This window comes from Pyrus communis, chromosome 7 (assembly GCF_963583255.1).
Source record: "Pyrus communis chromosome 7, drPyrComm1.1, whole genome shotgun sequence".
NCBI lineage: Eukaryota > Viridiplantae > Streptophyta > Magnoliopsida > Rosales > Rosaceae > Pyrus > Pyrus communis.
In genome coordinates this window covers 25289310-25310112 of record NC_084809.1, presented here as the reverse complement: position 1 = coordinate 25310112, position 20803 = coordinate 25289310, and the positions used below count along the sequence as shown (strand labels likewise).

The following is a 20803-nucleotide window of genomic DNA, read 5'->3' as shown; positions in this document are numbered from 1 at the left end:
TGCATTAGTCTTTTTTTTTTTTTTTTTTTTTTGCAAGGACGATCTAGAACGATGTATGAAAATATAGATTATTCAGATTGTTGAAATGAATTATGAACCGGGCCCTAAAAATGGGTGTCAAAAACGTGCGTCACCAAATCCTAAAAGTGCAAAAAAATTTCAAACTTATCTTGCAGAACTGCATAAATTAATTTTTATGGATCTAAAATCAGATTGAAGTTTTTGTAGATGATGTCAGTTTGTAGATTTGGCTTGGTTAAGTAACAAGTCTATTGGGAGCATGATTGGAATTTTAAAATTTTGGTTTGCTTGCTTTTGGGCAGGTTCATTGGGGTTTGGGTTTGTGCCTTTCTTTAAAATGATTCAGAACTAGTGAACTTCTATGAAATATATTTGGTGTTTTTGTTTCCTTATGTAAAGCTTTCTTTGCAATTCTTATTATGGACACTGTTTGTACCATACTTGACCAATCCCGAAACTACTAAGCACCGGTCAACAGCATATCGTCAAGGACCTACAAGACTTTTTCTTCAACCAGAAGGCCAATCACAACATGACACATGTCTGTATCAGAAGCCAATCACAGCGCGACACGTGTCGATATCAGAAGCCAATCACAACACGACACGTGTCAATGTCAGAACAAAGCTAGAAACTCTCTTCTATAAAAGGAGATCATTCTCTCCACAATAATCCCTAATGTCATTTGTATTAAACTATTCACTAGAACTCACTAAAAGAGAGCTTGAACCTATGTATTTGTGTAAACCCTTCACAACTAATGAGAACTCCTCTACTCCGTGGACGTAGCCAATCTGGGTGAACCACGTACATCTTGTGTTGTTTGCTTCCTTATCTCTATTCATTTACATACTTATCCACACTAATGACCAAAGTAACCTAGCGAAGATCATAAACCTCACACTTTCTGTTGTACCAAAGTCCTCGCCGATTTTGTGCATCAACCGACACAGTTGAGAAAAGTAAGGTAAATGTGAAGTGCTATTAAGAGTATAATTCATTGTTTTTCAATATGGAACCCATGGGAGTTCAATGGAGCACCGAAGTCCAAGCTCATTATTTAGAGTTTTCCCATGCGGGACAAGCAAGGGTGATACTTTCTGGTGTTCCCTTTTATCCCACTAAAAATAAGCCTTCATCGTTTTCTTTTACTCATAGGAAATGAGAAGATTATAACCCTTTATTTACTCGTTGAAATAAGTAATTCCAGCACCTCATTTTATCCATAGAATCCCTCTTTTTACGTCCTAGAAAAAAGTAGTTTCCAGCGCTTCTTTATACGCTTACACACTAGCCAAAAGCAACACACCAGATTTTGTCTGCAGATCTAAGATCTCTGATCACGGCACTGCAGTCGACTGGCATGCCGAAAAATCGGGGCCAAGCGTGCAATGTGAAAACACTTTCTCCTGGCTATTGGAAGAACATCATAACCTATGATACAAATCCAACCTTATGCTCATCACTATGGCCAACAACTGAACCACTACTAAAATATATCTTACGAAGTTTTAAACCAAACACCATATATCTCTCATTTACTAACCTTGCGGATCTTTAGCTACCTCGCCTCAAACTCTCCTGCGAAGAGCTTTTTCACCATTCATCTTTAACGATTTCTAGAGCTATTGGATGCACTCTAGGAAGCCAAATATGAGCTGCTGGAAGAACAACAAAGCATTCATAAGGCTAGTTTCTCTTTTCAAATGCTTTGGCTCTAGTTCACGCTTACTCAGATTCGTAGAATACAAAGACTTACACTTTTTTTACGGAAATCCAACAATAAACAAGCTTAGCCACGCCTTCAAACAAATAAGGCCCAAACAAGAATTGATTTGTTTGAAAAAAAAAATTTCTCTATCTTTTCATCGCTCGCTTCATCTGCAGTAAGTGCTTTATTCAAATGCATGTGTAAGTGTTTTACTTAAAAACAATAAGAAACTGGACTCAACCAGAAATTATACTCTTATTGCCAATTGATTTCCCGTTGGAACCCTTCCTTCATATATTTTATAAAATTGATCAACAAAGGGCATATGATTATCACAGACTTAATTATCATGATTTAGGTTTACGATAACTCGGAATAAATTAATAATGCACAAATTAATGAGAACCCCATTCATATAATGCATCTTGTGTATGCATGAAAAAAGTTGAGATTCTACTATAAAACTAATTGGTAATATAGGAAATAGACTAAGTACTTATAAGCGCATGCAAGATCCATTCTTTCCCCGACGTGGGATTTATACTCTCAACACACTCCTTCACGTGTGGAGAATTTTCAATTCTAGCATGTGGGTAACAAAAATCAGGTGACGTGAAGCACGTGTGCCCCAATTCACACATGGGACAACCTGCTTTGTTATCATGAAAAAAGTTGAGATTCCACCATGAAACCAATTAGTAATATGTGGAGTAGCCCAATTACTTATAAGTGTTAGAGAATGGGATCCGACATTGGTCATATGATAATATAATATACAATTAATATATGAGGGTTTCCATCCCTAAAATTATCGATCCCTTTTGTGATAAAACCCAACACCTAGTAATAGGTGGTTAAGTTGGGACAAGGTGGTAGACCATGTTGGACCTGTAATGTTTATCAATAAGCACATACAAAATCTTACACACAAATGTAGAATTCATCAAAATAAAAATTAACAAGCTAACATAATGAAACTCCAAACCAAGTACAACGAAAATGTCAAAGACTCCTCAAGTACAAAGATCAGACCTCTCTAAATTCTACTCTTCACTAATACAGGGTGAGAGAAAGATTAAAAATACAAACCATGTCACAGAAATCTAAATGTGTGAACAAAGACCAATGGAAAGAGCATGCATGTGGAATAACCAAGAAAAAGTATGGTGACCTTGTCTTTTAGCACTCCAAAGCATGTGACTTGAATTATGCAAATGCCTTGTGGCATGTTCCCTCCCTTCATGCACCTTTTTATCTCTTTGTCTTCACCCTTCAAAAGCCCTTTACATTTGACATACAGATAATGTCCACAAATCACATTAAAAAAATCCCAAGAAATTAAATTAGACAATTAAAAAAAACAAGTTAATGACCTAGTCCCATATGCATATCATCATTTCTTCCTGGTCTTATCCTTGCCATTGGGAAAGATTGATCCAAAACCAAACATATTAGCTGTAGGAATATTTAGGACAGGACTAAATGGAACAGCATTGCCCCCATACGATCCATATTGACCCTTTTTCAGTGGAGGCTTTTGATAATTACTCATTGGAGCAGAAGAATATTGTGAGGAGGAGGGCTTTTTGGATGCAGATTTATGGGAATTCTGCTTCTGATTCTGACCCTCTTTCAAAAACAGTGATCGCTTCGCACTTGACGAAGAACCAGTTGAATTGCTTCTTGGCAAAAGCTGTAATGGACATAAGGTTCTGCCGTATCCACTGCCACAGCTACTGCTCCTTTTGAAACCCCAGAAGGACTTTGAACTCTGCTTCTGATCACCTTCACCACTACTACTACTATTCGTCATTATCTTGCTCTTTTTCGCAGTAGTTATTTTCGGGTCACGTTGATTAGTAGCCGGTGCTGTTAGCAATGGAGGCATGATTTGATCCAACTGCTTTGGCTGATGGGAAGACTTTTTCTTGATCTCAGTTGGGATCATTTTCCCGTCGGAGAAAAGCTCGTCCGCGGAGGAGGACTCCTGCTCGAAGCTGTCGCTGACGCAGAAGTCGAACTCCATGCTCGAATTCATACTTCGTGAGGATAAAGAATTGGATCTGAGAGGGTGGTTTTGCTGTTCGACAGCTGCAACATCAGATTGGCAGAGATCATAGGAGAATGAAATCCTCGGACTCATCACTTCCACACTGCTAGGGTTATCTGAATACAGCTCAACTGCCATTTTCTCTTAAGATTACTTGAATTTCAAGGAAAGTCAAAGCCAGAAAATCACTCAGAGAGAACTTAGGATAAGAAAAACCAAGAAAACATGTTGGTTTTGAGGGTTAAAACTTCAAACATGGACATGTCTGGATTTTATAGAACGGGGAATTCAATTCAACCACAGAAAGAGTGATGAATTTAAGATTGTTTTTTGTTGTTGATGGAACCAATGAAGAAGAGAACAAGTGATTTGGAGAATAGTGAAGAGAAGAGTGAACTGAAAGACCAAGTCGGTTGGTTGAGAGTTTCAGAGGGAGATAAAAGCAAGCAACCAAGTTAGGCCGGTCTCGTTGGAAGTAGTTGAGGGACTGAAATAATTCTGCTGCTGTCTCAAACAGGTAGGCCATGTTTTTTATTACGTGGGAAAAGGCGTTGATCAATTAGCAAATTGTATGCTTACCTAATTTTCTCTTTTTCATTTTATTTTAATTTGTTTATTAACAAGAAAAATCTTTTTTTTTTTTTTTTTTTTTTTCCAAATCTTAATTGATGAAATAATCATATTTTAAGTATTATGTTGATATCTTATCGCTATTTATTAATGTTTGATCAATATGTCGTAAAAATTTAATTTTGATCAGTTCAGCAATTGAAATTCAATATATAAATCATTTTAGGCATTTTTATGGTAATTTTGGCAAAATTTTGAAGGTCTATATTTGAATTATCACGTTTCAAGAACCATTTTCAATAGGGATAGTGAGCGGAATTTACAGGTTGAGGGATCACGAGTGATTACTTTTAGAAAAAGTTTTGGAATACTAAAGAATTGAGAGAAGCTTTTATTTTAATTGATATAGAATTAAAAGATAACTTAAATATAATTTCAAAAGTTGTTTAAATAGCGCCACAACCCTATAACAACAAAAAGAAATAAAACAAGAAAGTACGTCCGAAAAATATGTTTTTGACCCATTAAATGATCACAAACGTTTGAAATTCATCTTAGGTCGTAGCAAAGGAATGAGTTTGATTCATCTTGTCGTTTCTTTTATAGAAAGAATCGTGGATAGAAAACAAGCTGCAAAAACTCTTAAAACACAATTTATGCTGGAATTCGCCAATCTGAGCTGCAGTCCTAGTCCTGCGTCAGATATGTTGAAATGTTATTTACTAACTATAATCCGTTCGTAAAATAGGAGGCACATAAAACATTATTTATGCAAAGATGTGTACATTGTATACATGGACGGAGGCAGAATATATGCCCACTGCACTCAACTGTTTTTTTCTATGAAAAATGCTCTATTTAAAACTATAAATTACTTATGTACTTAGAAGTGAAGTCTCAGCCCAAACACTCAAATCAAAATACACTTTTATGTTATATACTTTTCCTACTCTTTCACCCTTCCAAGCCATGTAATTTTTCATTAGCTAATGATTTACAATTTTATTGTTCTAAATACCACTTACCCAAAATCATGTGGTTTGACAATAAGCTAATAGCATTGTACCAAAATTTACTTTAATTTTATCATTTGAAGTTGCCCCCACTAAAAAATGTTTTTGGTTCCGTCACATGTGTATGTGACAAAATTGCTTATTTTAATTCAAAATATATGAAGAAAAAAAAAATATTTCACAAGAACATGTATATATAAGTTTATGATAGTCCAACTTACTAACAAGAATGAGTATGTACATTTCATGGTTTTCATTACCTTAAATGTGGCTTAACTTTGCAGTACGCATGCACGTAAACTACAAGAGCTGCTGTAACCAAAGGCAATTTTTATGGGCAGGGCTCTAACTTCTGGTTTCCCTCATATTATCACGCCAAGAAAAGGACTGGTGACCCTAATCTCAAGCAGCAAAGATGATAATTGGATTTATCAATGTTGTTGACATGACACACATGCAATGATATTACAATCATGCAAGTCACTTACTGCCTACTTTAATTCTCCCTTAGTTTCCCCTTAACATGTTTGAGAAAGCAAATAACACTACAACATGGGTCTCCATTTCTTTCCTAATGATTTTTTTTGGGTCAACTTCTCAAGACACATTACCAACTATTATCTAATATCAAGGTTCTAAAAGACATTTGACACTACTCGATCGGCGGACTAGGCTTTAACTCCTAGACGACTAAGCGGGACCTAGACAAACTAGGTGGATTTAAGTAAATTTATTATATAATCGTATAAATGAGTGTTTGTTTATACTTAAAAAATACATAAGTACATTGGGATACATAAATTGCAAAATAAAATGGCATAGATTACAAAGTTTTAGAATATAATGAAACCATGGGGAACCAGTATATACTATGTGTTCATCTAAGTATTCAACAAGTTTTTTACAATTTTAAAAATAATACATGCAAAATGAAAGTCAATAATATTCTGTCTAAGTGAGAATTGCAACTTAGGCGGGGGTTTAGGCGGTTCTAAGCGGGCTGGGAAGGTTAGGTGGGCGCCTGGACCATCTTAATTTTCAAATGCCTAAAGATTAATCTGGATGGTGGCTAGCCGCCTAGCGCTTAGACGGGGACTAGGCTTTAACTCCTAGACGACTAAGCGGGACCTAGACAAACTAGGTGGATTTAAGTAAATTTATTATATAATCGTATAAATGAGTGTTTGTTTATACTTAAAAAATACATAAGTACATTGGGATACATAAATTGCAAAATAAAATGGCATAGATTACAAAGTTTTAGAATATAATGAAACCATGGGGAACCAGTATATACTATGTGTTCATCTAAGTATTCAACAAGTTTTTTACAATTTTAAAAATAATACATGCAAAATGAAAGTCAATAATATTCTGTCTAAGTGAGAATTGCAACTTAGGCGGGGGTTTAGGCGGTTCTAAGCGGGCTGGGAAGGTTAGGTGGGCGCCTGGACCATCTTAATTTTCAAATGCCTAAAGATTAATCTGGATGGTGGCTAGCCGCCTAGCGCTTAGACGGGGACTAGCCCGCTCTAGGTAGGGACTTTCAGAACAGTGTCCAATATGCAAAAACTAAAACTATATTCGTTGTACATGATCTCAAAGCGGGGGTTTTTTTTTTACTAGGCTTGAATTGGATTTTTATTTTGTTTTGCCCGAATTATCGTGTTCACTACATTGCCTAGATTTTGTGCTTGAATGATCGATGTCACCTGTGATCCACTTTTTGGTGGTTTCACATGAGGGAGCATGTTGAAGAATACCAAATTTTCATATCAAAAAATTAAATTACAACATATATTGAGTGGTTCCACTTCTAATAGGCAATATTAGGGTTTTTATCACAAATGGTCTTTGGAATTTACCCTCACCATCAAGATGGTCCCTGAAATTGAAAATCAACTAATGTAGTCCCTGAAAATAGGTGTCTCAAATCAATGTAATCCTTCCGTCATAGTATTGTTAAAAATTTCGTTAAGTGCTGATGTGACACATAAATGGGCCTCACAAGATTTACGGGTTTTTATCACAAATGGTCACTGAAATTGACTCATAACATCAAGATGGTCCTTCAAATTGATCCACACCATTAAGATGGTCCCTAATATTGAAAATCGATGAATGTAGTCCTTGAAAATAGGTGTCGCAAATCAATATGATATTTCCGACACAATTCTGTAAAAAAATTTGTTATGTGTTGATGTAGGTTTAATAATTAATTAAAAAGTTGTTTAAATACCTTTTTGCGCAATAGAATTTTTTTTTCTTTCTTATAGTAGAACCTACTCCGAATAGAGTGTTGAAATGTGTCGAAGTGTGTCGATCTAGGTTGCACAATGAAATTGACCCTCACCGAAAGTGATCTCGATCTAAGTTCAATTCAGTGAAGGGTGTCAAAGTGTGTAAAGATGAGTGTATTGAGATTTTTTTTTTTTAGAGAATAGGCTACGAAGGAAGTAGAGGAATGTGGACTAGGATCGAAGGTGATTGCAGAACTGGGTTTTGGCTTCATAACTTTTTATTAACTATTAAATTATTAAACCTATTTATAATTTTTTTTAATTTAATTAGACTTGTATGATCCATTTATGTGTCACATCAGCACATAATAGAATTTTTAACAGAATTGTGACAGAATAACTACATTAATTTGGGACACGTACTTAAGGGACTACATTGATCAATTTTCAATTTCAATGACTATTTTGGACACCGCAGGTCAATTTTAGGGACTATTTTGATGTCACGGATCAATTTCAAGGGTCATTTGTGAGAAAAAAAATTACTTATGGGACCCATTTATATGCCACATCAATACTTAACGGAATTTTTAGCAGAATTGTGATGGAAGAACTACATTGATTTGCGACACCTATTTTCAAGAACTACATTAATTGATTTTCAATTTCAAAGACTATATTGATGATGATAGTCAATTTCAAGAATCATAAAAATCTGACAATATTATTCAAGTCGGTGGCAAGACGCAAGTTAAAAGAACCGCAATTGTGTGGCTAATGGTAAGCCGTTGTACCATCTTTGTAAAACCATTGACATATTTCAGTGACGGTGCCCCATCTTCTTGAGTGTTGCTGCTGAGCTCTAAAGAAACTGCATGTAAAGTCAAAGTAATATAATTATACCGCTTGACTATATTACTTCAATAATATTACTCGACATAAAACGCAAAATATATTTTATTTTGGTAAATACAATAGTGATTGTATTTTATTAAAAACAGTACAATCAACTGGAAGAACATCACCAGAACAAACGCAAAAATATATAATTAAAAAATAATATAATGTCACGCGGTCAAATTTCTCAAGCAAGAAAATTCAGATTTATTTCTTAATCCGTTATCTTTCTATTCTTCTACTTAGGAAAACCTTCACTTGGTTATACGGGTTCATCGACACAGAATTCACATTGTACAAAAAATGAAGACTATACATTATGTAATGGAACAATTATTAGGGAAATGATTTCTGTATCATATCAACTTTTATACGAACAATTATGTTTACATTTGTTCTTCGATTCTTCTTGAATTTATTCAATTATTATTTATTATGTAGTGGAACAATTATTAGGAAAATGATTTCCGTATCATATCAACTTTTTTGTGAACAATTATGTTTATATTTGTCCTTTGTTTTTTTTTTTTTTAATTTATTCAATTTAAATGTCAGAAATAAACAAACACGTAAAAGGAAAAAGTGGGAAAAGGGTGTGCATAATTTCCTAACTATTTTACTCACTCTTATACATGAGATGAGATAAGATGGTTAGCATTTTTCTTCTACCCTTTTTTCTACACGATAAATTCCTGGACATAATCATCAACCCTATGATAACAGTCGGAAGTTAGATTTATCACCTCTTAGATACTCTACTTCACCTACAATTTTAATGTTTAAAATTTCAAATAGAGATCTCAAACACGTTTTTGAATTATTCAACAAATATTGCTTACAGTTTTGTTGCCTTCACTACAAGAAAGTGGACATTTAGATTTAGTCATAATATTTGGTAACGACGTGAAAGTTTTTTTGTAACTAAATGTATATTAGTGACAGTTCGTTACTAAACGTTATTTAGTTTTAATAATGTGTTTGTGGCTGTAACTGAAATAATTTTTTAAAAATATTAATAAAAAGGTCGTAATGAACTATCTAAGATATAGTCACGATCATTTACTTGTCATGACCACTTTTTCTTTGGTTTGTTGCTTCTTTTAGCGTTTGCTCACATGGCAGGTGGCTAAAATTAGAAAGTAAATTAAAGATAAACAAATAATTAAAGCCATTTTCTCTCTTGTCACAAAGACAAGGCATTTTATCTTCTTTTTTCTTGATGTTTCTTGCTTGAATAACAAAGCAACTGAAAAGTATGAAGGTGGTTGTTGAGCTAACTCACCTCATTGACCCTACCTTTCGCTGGACCATGACCCACAAAGAGGTGATTAGAATTTGGGGTTTGGTTTTTCTGTCATGTCCAAGAATATAGTATGTATCAGAGTTTTAGACCGTTTATTTTTAATTTTATCTGCTTGGTTATTTGTTTACATGTTCTTATTTTTCCAACAAAATTCATCGTGTGACATACCAACCCAGCACCTAAAACACTGCACTCTTCAATTCTCTATGAAAATCTCTCGGTTACCAGTCACCGAATTTCAATAATTCTGTCCACTCCGTCCATCTCATCCTCGAAGAGAGACATAGCGTGCCGGAAGTTCTCCGATTGCTCTTCGAATTCAAGAAATCTCTAAACACAGATGTACATGGAAAAGCTCAGACTAGCTAACTCCTTTACTAAATGCTAATGTTGTATTATCGATAGGCTTTGATATATACGGCAAAAACTAGAACTGTCGATATATACTTATATAGTACTTGTTGTCAATGACACAAATTTGTATTGGTGTCCCAAATAACCAAACAAAAATCACACGAACATGTAAAAATATACAATCTACGATGCTAGTGATATTTCTCGAGATATTCAAAATCATAAGTTAACATCAATGCATGGTTATCGAGCAATTCATCATCACTTCAACTCAAATTTTGTGTTTGTCTCTCTGTATGATTGAATCATTGTTTACCCCTAATCTTCTTTTGGTCCTATTTTCCTTGTTCTCTTCTTATTGGTGGAATCGTTGTTGTATGTGTTCCGAGAACCTGTAGCAAGAAAAGGGCAATCAACTGCATTTGACTTTGCATTTCATTAGATTATAACCAAGAACAATGGTAGAAACAACCAAAGCAATAACACTACCCGACGCAACACAAGAATGAAGAACCATGTGTGAAGTTTTTATAAGAAAATACCAAAACGAAAAAAGAAACCAATCCCAAGCTTCGAACTACAATTTCCTCTTTTGGGGCGTCTAATCTTAAACGTTGGGTGCTTCAGGGCTTTGGACTGCAAAAGTAAAAATCGAAAAACTACTTGGGGTTGACAAAATTCTACCTATTTCGATGGCCTTCGTCGTCAACTGTGGGATTCCTGATTTGGATGAGAGGAACAAAGTGAAGAACAAAATGAACATCTTCCACTCATCCAAATCTTTATTTGGACAAAATGAACAAATACAAATTCTTTATAGTGCACTCTCCTCAGAAACATTTTTAAAAACAAAATGAACATCTTCCGCGAAAGAGTAAATAAACTCATGAACCGTTTCAGACACGGCGACATGGCTAAAGTTCAAGGGGGTATTGCTTAATATGTTCCACAGTAAAAAAACATACAAGTCCTTAGATAAAGATGCTGGAACCAACTACACAAAAACAAAAGTAAACAGTTTTCAGGACGACACAAAAAAAAAAAAAAAAAAAGAATACCTTAATCAAATAACAAAAACTACTTAGCCTTCAAGTTGTTTTCAGAAACATGTTTGTCCAAAAATGCCTTGGCTAGATTGCTGAAACTGACATTTACTGCTTCAGCTGCAGCATATCTCTTCATGACATCAACCACCTCTGGCTTTACAATCTCCTTCTTGTTAGATGCGTTGCATAGATAATATAGGGATCCAATTGCATAATTCACCTAACAATCAATTCAATTTTCAATATAATGTATCAAAAACTGAGTTTCCTTATAAAGCACTAATAACCATGTTGATTGACCTAAACATTGGTGCCGTATAATAGTTTGACCAGCACGGATCATTTTAAACCAGTACAATTAGGAAAAAAATACAAGTACAGAATCCCAAGTCACATTGGCATAATTCGATATTCCTCCATTTCTATAAGAATCAATAAGCTCCAACTTAATTGTGTTAGTGTTCCTGTTCTATAAGACTTGATCAGGTCCAATTTTCAAATCACATTCTCAGAACAGAAAATTCACAAACGCGCACAAATTTCAAGCAGCTACTTACAGTGTTTCTGACTGGACTTGATAAACATTGAATAACAAGAGAGATTCCTCCACACTGAGCGATAATTGCAGCATTTGCCGGATCTGCATCTTAAAAAATTTAGTTACAAAACACAAAACTCACACACACTATCGATAGATGCTTCCTAGATGGTTGTCTTAAAAACTAATAGCAGCAGACAAATTATACAGGATCACCATAGGGATTAGATAGGTAGACTTACCAGCACAACAATTGCATATCCCTCCTACACCAAATTCCACCAGCTTCTCATTTGGTTCAGTTATGCAGTCCACAAACAATTCCAACACATTGAGCTGTTTGTAATCATAAAATCCTTATCAGGCCAAAACCGTCATGGAAAACAGTTAAATTGTCTTTTGTAGACAAATCAACTCAACATCAAAACGGTAACAAAAATCAAAATCAATATCAAATTATTTGTATACCTGGCGCAAAAAGGCATAGTTGTAAGGATCATAAGCAAAGTTTGCCAAATTAGCAACAATTTTCTCTTTTGCCTCTGTAAAGAATGGAACAGATGATAGTTGATAAAATAACCATGAGATGAATCAAATGTCATTGACTCATCAGAAGAATTCTAAAATATAGCCTTGTACTCTTCCTACTAATAACAAATTACTAACAAGCCTAAACAAATATTTCCATGCCAACAACAAAAATCCTACTGCTGGCGTTATCACTTATGAGGATCCACAAACATCCGAGAAGGCACATAAATTATCACTGAAGAAAGTGTGGCGCAACTCAAGAGAACCTAAAGAAAAAAAACGCCAATGTATCCAAACTAGAGAGCTAGAAAAAGCATGATAAAGCTTCAAACCATAGGCAAACATGAATTACGAGCAGCAAAGCGTAGCGTACCTTCATCATCAGTTGTACTCTGAAATCGAGTCACCAACTCCTGGAACAAAAAGGAATGAGAGACCTTATGAATGGAATAAAAAGAACAATAACTAATGCATACACAATTAGATGGGACCATTTCCTTTTAAACAAAGGATTAGTGTTGTTGTACCTGAAGGTATTGCAGCCTTGGAGTTCCAGATCTTCCAGTTCGCTCTTCTTGCCTCCGATCATTCGTAAACATTATAACCCGAGTTTGTTTGTGGTGTGGTACTCAATGGAATGGGAATATAAAGTCCCTGTGTTTTTGAAGGTGACTTGCTAAGTCGTCTAGTGGAACGAGGTACAAGAACCTTGCCACACTGCTGCCGTACCAATATTCGTCCTTGCAGACGAATTCAAAACACTGGAAATCGATTTATCTCAAGGCCTTGAAATTGCAGTTTAATCGAAGGAGATGAATCGGACTAGTGACGGGAAGTCAAGAAAGCAAATGATGAACGAAGATGCCGTTAGAGTTTCATGAATTCACATTCACATCAACAAACCAGAACCTCAAATTGAATACTACTAATAAACTGAATGACATTAGACCTCAAAGCAGCCACAACGCCTAGTCTCCTTCCAACACTCCATCACTCTCATTGAGACACATTTTGTGAGGTCATTTCGTAATATATTTAACAATCAAACAGTCTAAGATCATGGCTACCAAAAATCATCCAAGTCCGAAACCATATGAGTATTAGATTAAAGAGTAATTTTTTAGTGTCTCTGAGCAAAACCGTATTTGTCTATTTTCTTCGGTACTAATGAATGTCTTAATATTTTAAATTTGTCTTATAGTTCAGATTTACGGCGCAAGATTTATGCAATCAGAATCTGAAAGCATGTGACAATAGAACAAAATAAATAAATAAAAAGTGTAATTTGCAGAATACTAGAAGCTCTGGAAACTGGGCGGATATAAAGACGTACCAGGGTGGTTCCGGGACCGTCCGGCGACCTGGAAACTGGCTTGGGAAGTCCTCCGGGGACCCCTCGAACTCGAAGCTCTGGTATAATGGCTGCAGAGGAGGGTTGCGGCGGGCCACGCGGCTGTGGAAAGTAGGGAAGAAGAAGACACGGTTCTTTTACATAAGATAAGTAAAAAAGAAAAAGAAAAGAAATTAATATTAAACAATAAAAAGCGCTGTACACGCGCTGTACGTCTTTCTACCAATGAGAACATACCAACTGTAGTCTCTGTATATATTAAAATATTGGGATGTAAAAAGGGAAGGGACAAAACAGCCACCTTTATTGTCAACCAAAAAGAAGGACCTTTTCTGCCCGAACGTTCGACTCCCAGCCAACGCTCATCTGAGATTTCTGGGTAGCTGGTTCGGAAGTCTTGGATTTGAAGAATGCCGAATTGGGAGCTGAAGAGCTGTTGCAAGCATGACCAGGTCGTCTTCTTGGCCACCATTGGAGTCTTCACCGTTGTCATCCTCGCGGTAATCGCTCTCTACTTTCTCTTTGTTTTTTCAATTCACACAAACTAAAATTGTAGAAACAAGGCTTACGATTGGTCTTTCCGGTGTATTTGTTATGGTTTCTTGAACTTCAAAGTTAAGCGGGTTGAGTCGACTTGTTGACCAGATTGTTGAATCGGGATTTTGAAAAAAGAGGGAAAAGTTGAGGTCAAAGATATCATTTGTTCTTTTGCTTCTTCTTTTTTTTTTCTGAGCAATTTGTTGTTAGTTTTAATGGTTTTGGACTAATTAAGTTGATTTCCGAAACCCCAATTTTATTTTCCACCGGTGTTTATGCTAACTAGCTTAGAAATATATGAATGAAGCTATGTGTTGGATTAGAATATAGCTTAATAACCATTTGGTTAGGATTTGATGGTAGCTTCCAAAATAAGACATTATTTGTTTTAGAGTAATATTGTTAACATGTTACAAGATTTGTTCTTTTCCTTTCCCTGCAAACCAAATGTCACTTTGGAAATAACATTTTTGTGACAAGTTTCTATTTTTTTTCATTAAATGGTCAAACAAGAGCAGAAATATATCTACTTTATATTAGAATCAATGTGTAAATGAGGGATTGGTAATCAGGGAAAGATGAAAACATGCAACCAAGATGGTTTGGTCATGTGTAACTAGAGGCTCTCGTCGATAAAATCATTAGCAATCCACCTAGTGGATTTGGGAAAATTCAGAGTGCTGTTTGAGGTTGTATGAAGAGATTTGATGAATTGGGGAAGGATATAAATATAGCAGAATAACATGGACTCACTTATATGATCTGTAGAAAGGCCATGTTATGTTGGCTAGATATATCTTGCATGATTTTTTGATTTTTTAATTTTAATTTTTAATCAATCTCATTGTTAGTTTGGCACTGACTCGATCCAGTTAGCCTTTTGATCTAAATGTTTGTTCTTACTGTTAAAGCTTTGGAGGACAATATTACTCACGCCTTTTAAGCTCATCACGGTCTTCTTGCATGAAGCAAGCCATGCAATTGCTTGCATACTCACATGTGGCAAGGTAAGAAGAAAGTATTTTTTATCTTCTATTCCTTTCTTGTTTCAGTGATGTGGTCAGATCTGAAAAGGAAAGAATTGTTGCTTTCTTATACAAATATCTATTTTCAAGGACTCCAGTTCATCATTTATATTTCTTTCTTGGTGATAGTTTATACACAAGTGCACAGATATAAAATGTAATTGGTTCACTTGTTCACAACTTCAAGCTAGGTAATAGGGATCTTTAACCGACACAGTATCATGTTGTGACGCCAGTATCCTAGTCAAGGATCCAAGGGCAATCATTTTTTCTGTTTACTTTGTGGAGTTTTCATTAGATCAAAAGAAACTAATCTTCTATAGAAGGTTTCCTTATTGTATTAGGGCTGGAGGATTTTCCGCATGACCCTACTTTGTAGAGAAGCTATGGACAAAGTTTGGACAATCAAATAAGATTTAGTGTTCATTTTCTTTAGCCTTGGTGTTATTTCCTCATTGAATTTCTTTGTGTTGTTCAATGTACCAGGCCTTCTGTTGTTTTATTGAATGACTGGTGGTTCAATGTACCAGGCCTTACATTATATAGTGTTTTCACTGAATTTCTTTATGCAGTTTTGGAGTACTCACTCTCGCTGAGTGAACTCAGCTTTGCTAACCATTAATTTAGAACTCAGATCTTGTAGTTCTTTGACCAGTCCTTGTCCTCTTCATAAAAACCATCATTATGTATCATCACCACAGTCCTCATAAGTCAGGACATCCATTTTAACTTCAAGTGATCAAGTCAGCATCCTTCAATCTGAGACCCAATTTCATTATTCAATAGAATACAGGGTATTAGCCTGTTCTGTTTACTTTGATCGCTGATGCTCTCGGTTGTGATAGAAGTAGAGCATTCAATCCAAACCAATTAGCAACATTTGGAGGGGCCAAAGATCTTATACATTGCTATGCTAGGTTTTAAATTTCTGATGTTGAATTATTACACCATATTTTAGGATATCTTACGTAAATATGTCTACTTTTCCAAGTAAATATGTCTACACCAGCGTATTTTGTTGTTCTCTCCCTATTTTTCTGTGCCCTGTTTTGTCCTTGGGCTCAATTCGCTCATGTGTGTGGAACCATGATAACAAAGCCTTGATGAGGGAGCTGGCCGAAGGAAGTTATAATTTGAAAACATTAGGGCAATGAATGAGTTTGGGGATGGTTAAAAGAGCCCAAGGAAAATCAGATATGATCATAATCTCACAAATTGTTAGACAATGTTGTTGGTCACTAGGCTTTAACAGAGCTTCTCAGCTAAAACGGCATTCAAAAATATCATTTCACACAATCCTTTTCAAGTTCAAAGTTTTCTTAGTCTTCAAGCTTGCAAGGTTCTCACTCATTTTCTGTTATTTTCAAACTTTTTCCAAAGTTGTTTGCTTGTTATGTAAGAATTCACGTCTCATGTTGCATGAGTTTGAGTTTAAACACATGTTCACAATTACACTGAATTCTGTTTTATCAAGTCCTTAATTCATCATGGGATTGAAAAGATCCTTAGCTGAAAATGTTCCTCGCTTGTCTTACAATATTCTCTTTAGAAGGTTGATCAATGGCTCGCAATTTACTTTTCTAGACAAGCTTATCAGCGGACTAAAGCTTGTTCTGCTTTGGCCCAGTCTGTTTGAATCAGCAACAGTTTGAAGCAAAGAATTTTGCTATATCTAGTTTATTTTGAATGTCAGATCATGACTCAGTTGTTTAAATAGTGTAAGAGAAAATTAACAGCTCTAAATTGTTGACGAGGAACATACGATTTATGCTACTCTACAAGTGAGAAAGTCCAAATGTATGTGTCTTGTTGCACTAGCTATTCATTGTCAAAGCTTATAGCAAGTTGGAATGTTGCATGTCTTTAATAGTATTCACTCTCGCTATTACTATTGTTGCTAATATTATTTTAATTCTTATCATCATAATTATTGATTATTATTATTATGCTTTTGTTTTATCATTTTCTTACGGTTTCCTGTATATTTCCTGTGCCTTGGCATCTCATAGGTTTTCTAAATGGTTATACTCTCAATAGTTGAAGCTTTCTGATAGTGAATGTTAAGCACAGCTTACTAAGTGTTTCTGTTTTTGAAGACTGACATACACAAAAACACATGTTGCTAACTTGCTACCACCTACCCCTACATTAAATGCCCTTAGCTTCTATGGCAGTTCCCATGTCACTTAATGGATTTTATAGTTTGAATCAATTTGTAGGTGGAGGGCATCCAGGTTCATGCGAATGAGGGTGGGGTGACACAAACACGTGGTGGTATATATTGGTTGATCTTGCCTGCAGGATGTACTACACCTTGTTCCCTAAACTTTATTTTTCATTGCAATGTATCCTTATTTTTATACTTTACGAGACATAAATAATGGGCTTTGAAATGCAATTTTTGACGTTTTTTAGCATGATATGAGCATCCTTCTGGATTTGAGCATACATAGCTCCTCGTATAAGTTTCTCACTTTCTCACACTTGCATTTGTCGTTCAGAAACTTTTGTCCCTCCTCAGTTTGTTACTTTGTCTTCATCTTCAATATTTGCATGTCTAAGATGTGTCTCAGTTTATGACACAAGCCGAATTGTGTGTGCTGACACTGAACATGGCATCTGATGCTAAAGTAGGACTGTTTCTCATGGGTTCATATTTCATGCATCCCAGTGTTACATGACCATGCTGGCTTCAAAAATTTGTATTTTTCTTTTTGGTCTTAATTAAAATTGGCTTTGTAGTAAATTAAATAGTTTTGAGTTGTAACCAGATCTCGGTTCTCATTGTTTCGTATTCCTTTCTGCATCCAGATCTGGGTTCATCATTTTGGGGAATGGCTTTAATACTTGCATCGACAAATCTCGTAACTGCACGAATTGCTGCTGGTGGTCTTGGCGTTGCCCTGCTAGTTGTGCTTTTTGTGGCAAAAAATGTAAGAGAGCTCAGTAAAGTCATGCAGACAATAATGTTTTGGCTCCATTCTCATATTCTTTGATTAGAGCTTTCAGGATCTTAGTTTCTTCACTCTTGCGTTCTAAATTCTATTGTTTTATACAGTGGACACTTCGAGGACTTTGTATTGGTGAGTAGCTTAACATGCGTGCAATATGTATTAGTTTTATATTATTCACATACTTCCAGATGTTACTGATCCTTACTGATGAGTCTTTTCAGGATTTATTGTATTCCTTGCTATAGTATGGGTTCTCCAAGAATTAACTAAAGTCCGTATTCTTCGCTACGTCATTCTCTTTATTGGTATGTTCTTATCTTTTCAAATCTTTACTTTCTGAGATGAAGTTCTTCTTAGTTCTGCATCATTGTCACTTCTCTTGTGTGCAAAATAAAATGTTGCTTATATTTTACATTGAAATTGCAGGTGTGATGAACAGTTTGTTCTCAGTTTATGGTAATTCTCAGTGATCATTCGTAACATATATATGTTAGCTATTCTGAACATTAAATTGCAGATTTTATATCACTTGACTGTAATTGTCGCAGATATATATGATGATTTAATATCTAGGAGGGTCAACTCCAGTGATGCTGAAAAATTTGCAGAAATTTGCCCCTGCCCCTGTACTGGGGTTGGATGGGGAGTGATATGGTAAGCCATATAGCATGACAAGCTCAAAGCAGAAACATGAAATTCCTTATCAAAAAATACGTAATTGTACTGATGATAAAGAATTGACGTTTTTTTTTTTCATAACATAATAATCTTTATTTGCAGGGGATTGATATCGTTTATATTTCTTTCTGCATCGGTGTATCTAGGGCTTGTCATTCTATCGTGAGGTACAGTCTCCTTCTTCACGGAATTGATTTTACATGTGTATATTTGAGGAGATTTATTTTGTACATAATGAAGGTACAAAGTCATACATTAGAATTTACACCGAAACAAATCAGGAATAACAAAGGCATTCTTCTCCTTGTAGATTTATATGTATAAACACATAAGAAATAAAAATTAAAAAATAAAAAAGAATTCCGTCATTAGTTTAACGATAAACATAGAAGATAATCCTGTTCTAACAAACATTTAGAGAAGCCAACAGCAGACCCCGAAGACAATGGAATGGAGTTCTTTGTGGAAAGCTGCATATGTATGTGCATATGTGATATTTTTAACAGAGGGCTAGATGAATCGTAGGGAAACATGTTCGTAGACGAATTGTAATTAGAAGGTAGATTTTTTCCAACATCTCTACTGCTCTACAATTTTCAGGTCCAGGAGATTTTGTATCAGTCGTCCCATATCCCCCCGGAGAGTCAGCTGTCACTTATTTTTTTCCACTCTCCCTTGATGAGTAGTTGGTTTCATGGCATTTTAGCCACACCTGATTCTTTCAACCCTTTTATTGTGGGTTACTCTTATACTCTGATAGTTGTTGTAAAGTTTGTACTGGTGTTTTACACTCATAACAAAGATTTAAACATATTGATGTGAAGTTTTTATACCTCTAAACATATAGACCATCATTTTTTTTTTGAAATTGGTTTGTACCAACCCATCTTTTTTTTTTTTTTTTTTTTTTTTTCTTTCTTTTTTTTTTTTTTTTTTTGAAATTGGTTTGGCCAATGCTTGATGTTGGAGAATCATTGAAATGGTAAAAAAAAGTTTAGATTTATTGACAACATGATAACCGCCTTTCTTGTACAAATGAGTCTCAAATTAAGGTTGATGTGACGGACTGAATCCCCCGTTCCAAGTACTAGTGAATGACATTAATTAAACAAATTACAGTGAACATGGCTAATCAATTGAGCCATTGGATATCTAATCGGCTCTCCAAGAATTCCAATAATTATATTGGTCATCCCTTTACAAGCCTTTCGATTACTCCGAGATGCTCTCTACCAACTAGTGTAGTTGACCTTGCAAGTGGAGCATAATTGGGTTAACTGCTTTGGATAAAACTGGCCACTAGCAAGTTGACTTTATTGCCATATTTTTACTTTACAGTATGTGAGAGTTTTATTGAATTTAAAAATAAAATAAAATAAAAACCTACGGTTGTTTAGAGGATTCATAAATTAAAAGTGTAAGACAAACTTGTAAACAAAATGCACATATCCAAAATTGGAGCCAAGCAGACCAGGAAAATCCAAGAGCAAAGAAGCTGGAACCGTCTGCAAAAGGGAGCCATGCCACACCAAATTTAAGGAAAACAAGCCATTTTAGATAAATGTAAGAGCAAAAAAAAGTTATCTTGCATATAAGAGCCAAACAAATAAACCCTTGTGTATAAAAAGGTCATGGAGGAACAAAGGCATCAGAATGGACACAAGCAAAAATACTAGAAGAATATGTTCGACAAGGAGCCTTGCCATCCAAGGAAACTGTTCCTTCTTAGGTTTAGGAGTTATTATTATATCCTATTTATGATTGTATACTTGTGTTCTTGTATTCTTATATCCCAACCAAAGTGTTACGCCAACATGAACGCGCCAAAGGATTTAACTAGCGACATTGCTTGGCTCCTCATGTTACATCCCGCCCCGGGGCGGATCACTTCCCGGGCCCGCTCCACCACCGTAGCACGATATTGTCCGCTTTGGGCTTACCATTCCCTCACGGTTTTGTTTTTGGGAACTCACGAGCAACTTCC

At 35.4% G+C, this 20803-nt stretch overlaps 3 protein-coding genes across 6 annotated transcripts; 1 reads left to right on the top strand and 2 right to left on the bottom strand.

Moving 5' to 3' along the window:
* Nucleotides 1-2644: 2644 nt before the first annotated feature.
* LOC137738639 (uncharacterized) lies at nucleotides 2645-4199 on the bottom strand. The gene has a single exon (XM_068478116.1). The coding sequence runs from the start codon at nucleotides 3918-3920 to the stop codon at nucleotides 3126-3128; it is 795 nt and encodes a 264-aa protein (XP_068334217.1). The 5' UTR covers nucleotides 3921-4199; the 3' UTR covers nucleotides 2645-3125.
* A 6022-nt stretch (nucleotides 4200-10221) lies between these two features.
* Nucleotides 10222-13758, bottom strand: LOC137739856 (uncharacterized). 4 transcript variants are annotated; one of them, XM_068479578.1, is made up of 8 exons: nucleotides 13608-13758; nucleotides 12802-13096; nucleotides 12648-12687; nucleotides 12212-12285; nucleotides 11986-12079; nucleotides 11763-11845; nucleotides 11218-11425; nucleotides 10222-10551 (listed from the first exon to the last, which is right to left on the bottom strand). In XM_068479578.1, the coding sequence occupies exons 2-7, from the start codon at nucleotides 12871-12873 to the stop codon at nucleotides 11237-11239; spliced, it is 552 nt and encodes a 183-aa protein (XP_068335679.1). In that variant the 5' UTR covers nucleotides 12874-13096; nucleotides 13608-13758; the 3' UTR covers nucleotides 10222-10551; nucleotides 11218-11236. The 4 variants fall into 4 exon arrangements, with proteins under 4 accessions (XP_068335679.1, XP_068335683.1, XP_068335682.1 ...); XM_068479582.1 differs by having other exon boundaries at nucleotides 12648-12684; XM_068479581.1 differs by having other exon boundaries at nucleotides 12802-13035.
* A 163-nt stretch (nucleotides 13759-13921) lies between these two features.
* Nucleotides 13922-19682, top strand: LOC137739737 (uncharacterized). Its single transcript, XM_068479423.1, has 10 exons — nucleotides 13922-14125; nucleotides 15074-15169; nucleotides 17407-17491; nucleotides 17999-18120; nucleotides 18246-18270; nucleotides 18363-18446; nucleotides 18568-18597; nucleotides 18690-18795; nucleotides 18922-18986; nucleotides 19420-19682. Exons 1-9 carry the CDS (start codon nucleotides 14036-14038, stop codon nucleotides 18983-18985), a joined length of 702 nt encoding a protein of 233 aa, XP_068335524.1. The 5' UTR covers nucleotides 13922-14035; the 3' UTR covers nucleotide 18986; nucleotides 19420-19682.
* The last annotated feature ends 1121 nt before the right edge of the window (nucleotides 19683-20803 follow it).

Coding starts and splice junctions, on each gene's coding strand:
- LOC137738639 (XM_068478116.1), bottom strand. CDS start 3,920: ATGGCAGTTGAGCTGTATTCAGATAACCCTAGCAGTGTGGAAGTGATG.
- LOC137739856 (XM_068479578.1), bottom strand. CDS start 12,873: ATGTTTACGAATGATCGGAGGCAAGAAGAGCGAACTGGAAGATCTGGA. Junction 12,688..12,801: donor CAAGGCTGCAATACCTTCAG/GTACAACAACAC, acceptor TTTTTGTTCCAG/GAGTTGGTGACTCGATTTCA. Junction 11,426..11,762: donor CAAGTCCAGTCAGAAACACT/GTAAGTAGCTGC, acceptor ATTGATTGTTAG/GTGAATTATGCAATTGGATC.
- LOC137739737 (XM_068479423.1), top strand. CDS start 14,036: ATGCCGAATTGGGAGCTGAAGAGCTGTTGCAAGCATGACCAGGTCGTC. Junction 18,271..18,362: donor ACTTCGAGGACTTTGTATTG/GTGAGTAGCTTA, acceptor GAGTCTTTTCAG/GATTTATTGTATTCCTTGCT. Junction 18,598..18,689: donor CAGTTTGTTCTCAGTTTATG/GTAATTCTCAGT, acceptor TAATTGTCGCAG/ATATATATGATGATTTAATA.